General features: G+C 40.3%; 2 protein-coding genes across 2 annotated transcripts in view; one reads left to right on the top strand and one right to left on the bottom strand.

Moving 5' to 3' along the window:
- LOC144649964 (glutathione synthetase-like) overlaps positions 1–9,734 on the top strand; it is a 93,710-nt gene extending 83,976 nt beyond the window's left edge. Inside the window, exons 4-14 of the mRNA XM_078509569.1 lie at positions 548–693; positions 793–826; positions 1,744–1,817; positions 2,252–2,332; positions 2,561–2,644; positions 2,906–2,975; positions 3,212–3,333; positions 4,491–4,560; positions 5,001–5,082; positions 6,985–7,171; positions 7,627–9,734. Coding sequence (XP_078365695.1) covers positions 548–693; positions 793–826; positions 1,744–1,817; positions 2,252–2,332; positions 2,561–2,644; positions 2,906–2,975; positions 3,212–3,333; positions 4,491–4,560; positions 5,001–5,082; positions 6,985–7,171; positions 7,627–7,756 — 1,080 coding nt within the window. The 3' untranslated portion in view covers positions 7,757–9,734. The remainder of the gene's footprint in view (positions 1–547; positions 694–792; positions 827–1,743; positions 1,818–2,251; positions 2,333–2,560; positions 2,645–2,905; positions 2,976–3,211; positions 3,334–4,490; positions 4,561–5,000; positions 5,083–6,984; positions 7,172–7,626) is intronic.
- LOC144649957 (uncharacterized) overlaps positions 1–11,183 on the bottom strand; it is a 155,086-nt gene that overhangs the window by 16,837 nt on the left and 127,066 nt on the right. The window lies entirely within an intron of this gene.

Genomic DNA, 11,183 nt, shown 5'->3' with positions numbered 1-11,183 from the left:
TCTGGAACCGGTCCAGAACAGATCCAAAACTGGACCCGCTGTTTTTGCAGGTCCGGGTTTGAATCCGTTCCGGATCGGTTCCAAACGGTTCCATGTAAACAAAAGCTGATCCGGTCCGGCCGGTTCCATGTAAACTGGTTGATTCAACCGGAAAAATCTTGCTTTAGCTTGAATACATTAGTAAAACATAAATCACTGACAACTCCTAGTGCATGCATACGGTCTGTTTATATAATTCACTTTATAATGTTCAGTTTACGTTCCTTTAGAGATAAAGAAATACTTTTTGTTTTTACGTACACATGTAAGTTAGCTCCTTATATTTTTTTCCAAAGACATCTTTTTTACATCTATAAACTTTTAAAATGATTTAAAAAGAGAAACTGATTTTCGGAGGTATTATTTATTTGGCACCCTTCTTCAGAGCCTGAGTGACAGTTTTTAACCCTTTTTATCAAAACGGATGAATTCTCTCCTTAATAAATTGCATAAGGCCGCAGAAATTTCTCTTTTAAAGAAACAACTGATGTATTACATTTTTTTTCAGCCAATCTCATTAGGAATCTTCCGATCAGACTACATGATTGACAAATCAGGCGGGTTACTCGATAACGGTTACATCAAACAGGTTGAAATGAACACCATTGCTCTCGGCAGTATTGCGTTTGCCTCTCTTGTTTACAACATGCACAGGTAATTGATTTGTTAACTGTTAGTTGCCTAGCTTTTTTTTACATATCCCCAGATACATGACTGAGGTTTCTTTACCACTTGTGCATTTTACGCCCTTAGGTATCTTTTACATTCAATAGGCCAAGAAAACAAGGTAAGGCAAGTTTTATTACTTTGTCTATCGCAGTATTTTAGTATTTTAATACTGCGATAGACAAAAATTATCATTTAATTTTGAGCACAAGTTACTGAGGGAAAATGGTGAGCTTGTTGTACATGTTTTTCCGTGTTAAGCAAAGGCAAAAAGGCCGTGAATAATTCGCTTTGTTCACTTTTAAACGAGCCCCAGGCTCATTGGTGATATGTGTTTAAATAAAGTACTTACTTACTTACTTACTTACTTCAGAATTATTATTATTATTATTATTATTATTATTATTATTATTAGTTAAGGAAGAAATATAACGAAGCATTTTAACAACGCGAACAAAATTTACGCGTAATAAAATTAACGCGAATTTTCAAAAAGTTCTGGTTAGATACATATAATCACATGTTTGAATAAATAAAATTAAAGCAAAATTTTGAAATTTGCGTTAATAACATGTATCGTTAATTTGCTATAATAATAATAATACAGTTGAACCCCTATTAAGCGGCCACCCTCGATACGGTTCACTGTGGGGTTAACTTGCTTTTGAGAACAACTAACTCAAGATGTACTTTCGCGCTCTCTTGCGAGGAACAATATACTTCGAAGGAAGGCCATAAATCAACTAGAGGTTTGAGTTCCTTAACCCGACGTTAACGTCCAGCACCCCTAATGTTAGCAAGTTCAACTGCTTTTTTAACACTCGGGTGAACCTGCCTAATGTTAGCAAGTTCGACTGCTTTTTTAACACTCGGGTGAACCTGCCTATGGTTAAGCAATATAGCTCTAACCCAAGGTAAATTAACCCCCTTTTAAACAACTGGGCCCTGAACTAAAATATTATACGAAAAATACGCACTCTATGCAGTTAGTAAAGTATGGTGTGTAGATTAACGATTAGTGATGTGTCTTTTCTCAAGGTGCCCCAAAATTCCTCAATAGATGAAGCAGCTGACGCCCTCATAACGGCCTGGGAACTATATGGATCGGGAAGGTTAACGCAGCTCGTTATCACTAGCTATTTATTTCTTTTCCTGTTCTTATATATTCTACTTGTGCAACGCTTTCGAGTGGTATTCTATGGAATATACCACGAGTCACTTGTATTTTCTTGGTATATACACGCGCCTTTTTGCAAACGAGTGTGATAGCGATTTGAACACGAGAAGATAAATTTCATATCTCCGCGCAACCGTGTATTATCCTCTATGTATACCACGAGAAAGTGTTGTGTAACTATTTTATACCATGCCATAGAAAATACCCTTACTAAATTTAGTCGAGAATAAGACCGCAGCGCACGATGGGAAGGTTGGGTTAATACCGTCGAATATACAGCGGCGTTCCTGTATTCTGATTGGCTGTGTTTTTTCTATGCATGGCATGGTATAAAGTGGCGTAGTAAACACATTCCTTGTTGTTTTTCAGCGCTGTGATTATGCTCGTTGTTCAGCCTGGCGAGGTAAATGTCTATGACCAAAGGCTGCTGGAGTATCGTGTTCAAGAGAGGTAAACAGTTCTATCCTGTCTAATTCCATACGCCGCTTGTCTGATAAGTTACCCAAAAATCTCGACTTCCTTAATCCCGTATAACCACCATGAAAGCAGTTATAACAGGCGCCGTCGTCTGGGCCCGTTTGTTCGAATTGGAAAGCCAACTAACGCTATTTCCGACTTTACTTTGTCTCTGATTATCTTTTTTTCTATCACATTCCTTATATGTTTTCATTTTTGCAGAAACCGTGATATAAAAGTGATCAGACGGAGCCTTAATGCCATTTTTAATGATGGCAAAACGGACAACGACGAGTCTCTCTTTGTGTGAGTTTCACTTTAATAATCTTTTTTCCCCTTTTTGAAACCAACGCGCGCGCAATTGTGGTCTATCAGCGAATAATCAAAGATGAGAATGGCAATCAGATTCATGGATTCAATCACAGTGTGCACAACATCTTTAGTTCTTATATAACGACTCGAATAAACACTTCATAAGAGAAGATTCATTATATCAATAGGTTCTTTGAAACGAACATTTCCTCTTGAAGTGATAATTGATCGTTCTTTTACGTTCTTGCTAAACAGGAATGGTCTTGAAGTTGCTGTAGCTTACTTCAGAGCAGGTTACACACCCAAAGACTACCCCACAGAAAACGTAAGTGGATTATGCGTGACATGTAAACAAAAGAGGTCCAACAAGAAATTCAGTAATCTAGCTTTATACAGTGGTTTACCATATATTTAAAGCAGAAAAATCCTTTGTTACTTATATTTCTCAACCTAGCTCATTTTATAGCTTTAAAAGGTTCAAAAACAGCCTATGAGTTTATGTAATGTTCCTTGCATTCTTCATATGGTTAGAATCTTGCTCGCTATTTTCTGTATTTTAAGGAATGGTCAGCTCGTTTAACATTAGAGTTGTCGCGTTGCATTAAATGTCCTACGGTGGCACATCAGTTGATGGGAACCAAGAAGATGCAACAGGTGTTAGCTGAACCTGGGGTTTTAGAAAGGTAATAACGTTCATAAGTCTAATGATACGAAAATGCATTAACAAGCAGTCATAGCACTTAATTCACACTCCCTCCCCTACCCACCCACCTCAGTTCTAGACGTGAGCTTGGTAACTGAGCTTCCATGATGCGAAAAGTCCAAACATACCAAAGCCTAGACGGAGCCTATCGAGCAACGCCACCACCGGAGCATTCATCTGAAGTGGAGATGCAACTAGTCTCACAGTAATAATAAGGATTGTATTGTTTTAAAGGCCAGTTTTTCAGACTGTCTGTCTGCCCTAACATGTCTTACTAACAAAAGCTGACTGGGGACACCTTCCACACCCGTCATCGATTTCACGACGCGGTAATGCTGGTCTGTTTAAAATCCTCAACCGGAAGAGTTGCACTGTGGCAAGTGATAAATACTTTTGATTTTTGCTGTGATCGCATTCGGAGTGTATTTAATTGTTGTCGTACTCTTAAATGAAACAGGTGACATTTCATATTAGAGGGGTTAAGCATGACGTTTATTTTTCCCGCGAAAGGCAAAAATTCAACTTCTGCCGTCTGCTGTTTGGCGTTCGTATGCGGAAATGAGTAGTTTTGTGTTTGTCGTGAATGTGGGATTTTTTCCCTGTTTTTAATTTTAGATTTCGATAAAAGGTAACAAAATAAAAGGCAAGCTTGCGTTTGCCGTATAACGTCATGTTTAATCTCTCTATTAAATATTAAGGTTAAAAGCTGTTAAAAATATGACTTAAACGTCTTCGATCTATTTAATCATCATCAGAGTGGAAATCTTCATGTAGCTGGGTGTTTTATAGTTCAGGCTTTTATCCGTTACGTAATACCAGTTCCCATGGGGAACAAGGTAAGGTCAAATGACTGGACTTGTTTGTTAAGTTCTGGATGGAAGCGTGTGATGTAAAACGCTTCTTTTATTCTCATATTCATCCATGAATAAGCGGTGATAAGAACGTCCCACGAGAACTTGTGATTTCAGTGTTTCTTAATGTGTTTAGCTGGCTCCGACTGCCGACTTGTGTTTAGTTTCTTTGTGAATCTTTTACTCTCCACTTAATTTTTGCTGTAGAAAGGTAGACGGATTCTGATTTTAGTTCTTTCATCAAACCAATGGACATTTCATCACAAAATGACATTTCATTTTCCAGGTTCCTACCCAACAAAGAGTCAGTGGACAGAGTGAGAAGAACATTCACTGGATTGTATACCCTTGACCCGGTAATGTATATTTCACGTCCAGTTCTCTGCTCGTGGTTTTATGTCATTTCTTACCATAAATCAGAAGGCGTGTGTTTCGGAATTTTTAGAATAGTCTTCGGATTACAAAGATAGTGACAAAACTGAGATGGTCTACTAACCTAAACCAGGTGTGAAACTCATAGAGGTCGTTTTGTGAAACTACCTTTTCTGCACTACTTTTATATGGGATGTAATCCAGGAAAATCTGCCATCGTACAATCGCCAAAATAATGAATTTTCACAAATCTCACACTCTTTTGATGCAAGTAACTGTTGTAAAACGTAATAGTGTGGTTAAAATGTTCGTCGCTTGCGCACTGACCGAATGTGACCTTTAAAAAATCCGTCTTCGATCACACGATTTACCTAGCAACGTGTTGTACCAATTGAAAGCAATTGAAATTTCCTTGTGATTTTAGGGACCAGAAGGTGACCATAATATGGAACGCTGTCTTCAGATGGTAGAGAAATGTGTTCTTAAACCTCAGAGGGAAGGAGGAGGTATGAAGACTACCTTATAACATTTGAAAGGAGTACAATCGGCAACTAAGAGCTGAGTTGAACACGGAGGTTTTTGTCTTAGAGTTTTATCGGAATGTGAAGCAGACTCTAAATGTAACTGAAAACGTTAGGTTTTGCTAAGAACTCCGCCAAAGCTGTTAGTAACAATTAAGTTCTTTAGTTCTGATCGTGTAAACCCGCCTTGTTCTTATGTCCCTTAGAAAGGACACGCTAGAACCTAATAGATTTTAGTTGCCAATATCTTACTTAATTAGCTTAGTCCTCTTCGTGTCTGGGTGCACACAAGGCTTCTTCCAGAGACCCCCACTGGTTTCGGTCGGCTGCTTGTCGTTTCAGGTGGCTCCATGTGCAGCCTCTGTCCTTTATCTCCCTATCCACCGTCCTCAGCTCCTTCAAGTTTCTTTTGGACGACCTCTCTTTCAGCGGCCACCTGAGGGCGATTCGCTGGAGGGCTACTGTAACATGTACTGTAGGCATCATGCGAAGGGCTTGACCGATCCATCTCAATCTCCCTCGCTGCATTTTCGGTGTGTTGGGTTCTGTTCTTGTTATTCTGAACAGCTCGTAGTTCGGCCAAAATATGCGAAGATACCAGGATTCTACACCTGATGTTTCTTGATCTCCAGTGCTCGGAAGTGAGCCTGCAAACTTGCTTTTGAAATCCGAGCTAGTAACTCTTCCTCTCCATCCCCGCTGGCTGCATGGCACCGTTGAACCAAGGTTCTGCATTCCACATGATGGATTCGCTGGTCATGCTGTTCATTTCTCAACTGTCTGGTCTTCTTACTACTGAAGCGAGGCACAAACTCCCTGCTGTAGTTGCCAAGGTGTTGGTCTTTGCCTGCACGTCCTGGTATCGATGGAAGGGCAGCGCAATGTCATCGGCATCACGTTCTTCCAAGAAACTAGTTAGCCTTCATCTGGGTCCTCATCTTCCGTTACTAGTCACATGCTTTACGAGCCAATCGATCGCCAGGATAAACAGAAAGGGTGAAAGAATGCAGCCCCGTTTCATGTCTCTCAACACTGCGTTGTATATATCACCTGGGTCACGAAGTAATTGTATAGCATCTTAATTACATTCACCAGCTTTGATATATGCGATTCCAAAGTGCCTCAATATCTTCCACAGGGAATCTCGGTGGATGCTGTCAAACGCCTTCTCCAGATCAACGAAGTTGGCAGTCAAAGAGGTATCCCGTTCCTTACTCTGCTCTACAATAGGATTTGCCTCAGGGTGAAGATGTGTCCAGGCGAAAACCTGCCTGTTCCGGTCTGATGTGCTCGTCCATCGCAGCCGCCATTCTTGTGTGTATGATTTGGAAAAAGACCTTGCTGGTTATTGGGAGCAGGGTAATGCCTGTTCAGCTGTTTTATTCTCTCAAGTCATACTTCTTAAGGAATTTGACAATGAGTCCCGTCTTTTACGCAATTACGCCTCAGGAATCTGTCTTTCAAAATACGTGGTATTTTCGTTTCTTCAGTTTTGAGCATTTCTGCTGTCATTCGGTTTTCCCCGCCTGCCTTTGCATTCTTCTTAGCCTTTATGGCTGCTTTCACCCCTTTCGGGGTAGGGGGATCAATCCACTGCTGCTGGTGTGATTCCTAATAGTACTAACAAAGATTTGAGGTCTTAATTGTCTACTGGCTCCTCCTCCTCCTCCTCCTCCCCCCCCCCCCTCCTCCGATTAGTAGTTTAATACACGCGTGTGCACATTTGAGTTGTTGTGTGTTGACGTAAAATCATGAAACGTTACAAGAGAGCAAGAGTCCAGCAAGCATTTTACTTTGTACGGATGTAAGCAAAAGCAGAAGCTACGGCACATTTTACTTTTAAGCATTCTTATGTCACGTCATTTTTCTAATTATTTTACTATACAGGAAATAACATCTATGGTGAAGACATCCGTCGTTATTTACTTAACAACAATATAAACAGGGCACAGTATATACTGATGGATCGCATTCAGCCGGAAGTTAACAAAAACTATATTGTACGTCCAGAGTCAACAAGTATCCGTCCCGTTGATGTCATTCCTGAGCTTGGCATTGTGGGTATTTTTGTCAGGTGAGCCGGTGTGCGTTACTTATCGACAACAAGACTCGCATACTTCAAGTCATTTGCCGTCTATCCTGCGCTTAAAAAAAATCAAGAGCAAAGCAAAAAAGCACTCGTTGAGCGATATAATCCAACTATCAAAAGCCGATAGAAACCGACAGCGAGCCGTCTTGTTTCAGCATAACTGAGATTGATCTAAATTGCACAAAAAGTTCAGTGAAAGTGGTTTATTTACAGTTTTGGTTTTTGTGATTTTGGAAATTTTACTTGCGCGTGCTCTCAGGGCAGTCTATCGAAAATTAGACCCCGCTTACGCAGCAAATCAGACTGCGAGTTTGGCTAATAGTCGGACACTAGCTCGTCGTGGCCTATTTCGAATCCGCGAATCTTTCTCATGTATGTACGACAGCTTTTAGTATGGCAAAAATGCATATTGAATTGATTCATGTTTAATTTTGTTTCAGTCGTGGTGATGAAGTCTTGATCAACAAAGAGGGAGGTTTCCTAGTCAGGACAAAAACAACCCAGCATGCATATGCGGATGGTGGACTTGGTCTTGGCAGGGCTGTTTATGACAGCCCATATATGGTATAACATGGACATATTTGGAAGCTTAAGGAGGCCAGTAACAATACAGTAAAAAACCGCGAGTAAGAACCTAACATTTAAGAACCTGTTAGGCTAAAATTTGCAAGTTATACCCTATTTTTATTAGAACCTATCTTGCCTAAAATTTGAAAACAGGTTCTTGTTTTCTTAAATTAATAAAATTAATAATAAGTAATTGGACAAGGTTTAAGGTGGCTTAATACAGTTTTGAGGGGGTAAGTGAGCCCAACTTTTAACTGTCTTTAAAAATATTTATGAATGTTCTTTCTTTCTCCTATTATTGTTTATTAAAGCATATAGCCATCATATGTGACATTTGACCAATAAAAATGCTTATAAACAATCAATAAAGAGCCAAAATGAATGACCGAGTACTTAGCAGGGGGACTGGGCACTTGTTGTTTTAACAGCGTTTTTCTCAAAATCTACCCGTATGACCCCACCCCAAATTTTCAGAAATTACAGATTGGCTTTGATTAAACATTTATGCAAAATAAAACTAGTGATACCTATCGGTAGAAATGCCAACGAGTACAACGGGACGCTTTATGATTTTGGTCGATCAATAAACATTGCGCGTTTTCTTTGAAAATCTTGAATGTTTATGGAATAAAATGCGATTTTATGAAGGCTAAATGAGGAAAAAGTTCTAAAATAATACCAAAGTAGTGACGATTTAGTGAGAAATCTTGTAAACTTCATGCTATTTGAGAGTTTCAAGCCTTGTTGTCCGATGCCGCTATTTTGGAAAGGTTTCCACTGTTTTAAAGTCCTATACTGGTCTTAATCAAAGTGGCTATGAGCCACTGAACACGGAAAATAAATTACGAAACAAAAAGCAAACTTTTACAAAGATTTGCCAAAACAAAGCATTTCAAACTTTCCACACTGCAGTTAAATCCACTCAACACGTAAGTATCCAACAAATTTGAGGTTTCATCTTTGTGGCCAAAGATGGAACAAGTTTATTTTATTTTACTACCACCGTTCCGAGAATAATTCATCACGTGCAATACGTGACGTCTCAAATGTCACGTTAAACTGTTGTTGTTGAGACAGCTTTAAGGAAAATTCAAGGCCCGGTCGTCCGAGAAAAAAAGCTAGACACTCCAGTAAAAAAAAAGAAGTATAGGGCATTTATTTTATAAATTCCAGAAACGAAAAAAAACTCTAAATAGCTCTCTTCTGATCGATAAAATCCACGACACCAAATTCGTTTCCGTGTTGTTTTCATAGCCAGACCTAACTTAGGGCCTCTTCACATGAGCCCGGTTTACGAGCTGTCTCAGTTACCAGGACGGATTTTGACCTCTGTTCATATGGAAAATTTTAGCCCGGTTGACGGGGATAAAATTCAAGAAACGAAGGCAAAATGGCGACACATAAAGTTGCATCTTTCGCGACTATCGTAGCTCTATTGACCCATGTAACTTTATTAATAAAGCTAATTCGCATATTTCTGAAGTGGAAATAGATACAAGGCAAAATTAAGCCATTTGGACCACCCAATTACGAAAGGGAAGCTATTTTCTCAAAAAAAGTTGCGTCCCGGCGACCGGGCTGGAGCGTTCATATGGGAAAATATTCTTCTCGGTTGTCGAGATCTCGGTTGCAGAAACCGAGATATCGGTAACCGGGCTGGCCCACCTTCTCATATGAACACATCCAAAATTTTACAAGAAAATAGGAGTGAGCCGAGATCTCGGTAACTGGGCCAGCCCGGTCAACCGGGATCATATGAAGAGGCCCTTAGGGCCTGATTACATGAGCCGGGCTGGCCCGGCTAGCCGGGCTGGCTCGGTTTGCCGAGATCTCGGCACGTCTGTTAAACGCAACAAAAATCAACTTCGCGATTACATGACAACCGGGCCAGCCCGGTTAGCCGAGATCCCGGTATCGCGATGCCGGGATCTCGGCTAGCCGGGATGAAAATTTTCCATGTAATCGCGTTAACCGGGCCAGCCCGGCTAAGGGCCTCTTCATATGATCCCGGTTGACCGGGCTGGCCCAGTTACCGAGATCTCGACTCACTCCTATTTTCTTGTAAAATTTTGGATGAGAAGGTGGGCCAGCCCGGTTACCGGGAAGAATATTTTCCCATATGAACGCTCCAGCCCGGTCGCCGGGACGCAACTTTTTTGAGAAAATAGCTTCCCTTTCGTAATTGGGCGGTCCAAATGGTTTAATTTTGCCTTGTATCTATTTCCACTTCAGAAATATGCGAATTAGCTTTATTAATAAAGTTACATGGGTCAATAAAGCTACGATAGTCGCGAAAGATGCAACTTTATGTGTCGCCATTTTGCCTTCGTTTTTTGAATTTTATCCCCGTCAACCGGGCTAAAATTTTCCATATGAACAGAGGTCAAAATCCGTCCTGGTAACTGAGACAGCTCGTAAACCGGGCTCATGTGAAGAGGCCCTAAGCGGGCCAGCATTAAATTTCTCTTCCGAGCACAATATCCGACGAAAAAATCAATGCAACTCCTTCTAAATAGGATGTGGAGGTAACATAACCCATCCAGATGCATAAGTGCAAAACATTTAACACCAAATTGCCGTAAAAAGGTGATTAAGATCATTCGTGCTGAAACCGGGCTGAAAGTCATCTCGGCAAACCGGGCCAGCCCGGCTAACCGGGCTCATGTAATACCGGGCTGAAAGTCATCTCGGCAAACCGAGCCAGCCCGGCTCATGTAATCAGGCCCTTAATTACGCATGCAAATTTGTATGACTTCGAAATTTTCGAAGCTTTGGAAATTTTAAAGCTTTGTAATGTAATTTCTTGCCTTTATCTTAAATGAAATGAAATTCTAAACAAAGTTTAATTCAAGTTTCTTTCGTATTTCAATCTCTAGTTCGGGAATTTTGGCTTTTTGAAGCGAACAGAATTGAAACCTCTTTGTTATCTGACACGCATCTTGTCTGGGGATTTTAGTTGCCAATGCATCATGCACGTGCTAAACAAATTAGTAGCGCGCTGATTGGCCAAACTACAACAAAGTGTGCATGTGCTGAACAGATTCTGCTGAACGGATTGGCTAAAAACATCGGAAATTGTGTTTTCGACAACTTCCGCCTACATCCTAATATGGTCAAAAAAATATCACTGACGGAAACGGATTACACGAAAATCGAGCTGAAAGATTCTGAGATTTTTTCTGCATAGCCCTCACACTTTGCCTCACACTACGCACGGCTCTATATACGGTACTGCCGCCGAGACAGGCTCGCGTTTTCGCTCGCCTGTCTCGTTGGCAATAAAAATCTGTAAGACAGAATTTGAGCTATTTTTTAAAAGGGCAAAATATCACATTTTCCTATTTTGCGAAAAATCTGTCTTACAGATTTTTATTTTATTTTGCATGAATGTTTAATCAAAAGACTTAAAACAGACGTGTATTTATTGTGC

The sequence above is a fragment of the Oculina patagonica genome, chromosome 4, assembly GCF_052425735.1.
Source record: "Oculina patagonica isolate OP01 chromosome 4, crgOcupat, whole genome shotgun sequence".
Taxonomy (NCBI): domain Eukaryota; kingdom Metazoa; phylum Cnidaria; class Anthozoa; order Scleractinia; family Oculinidae; genus Oculina; species Oculina patagonica.
This window is presented reverse-complemented; position numbering and strand designations above follow the sequence as displayed.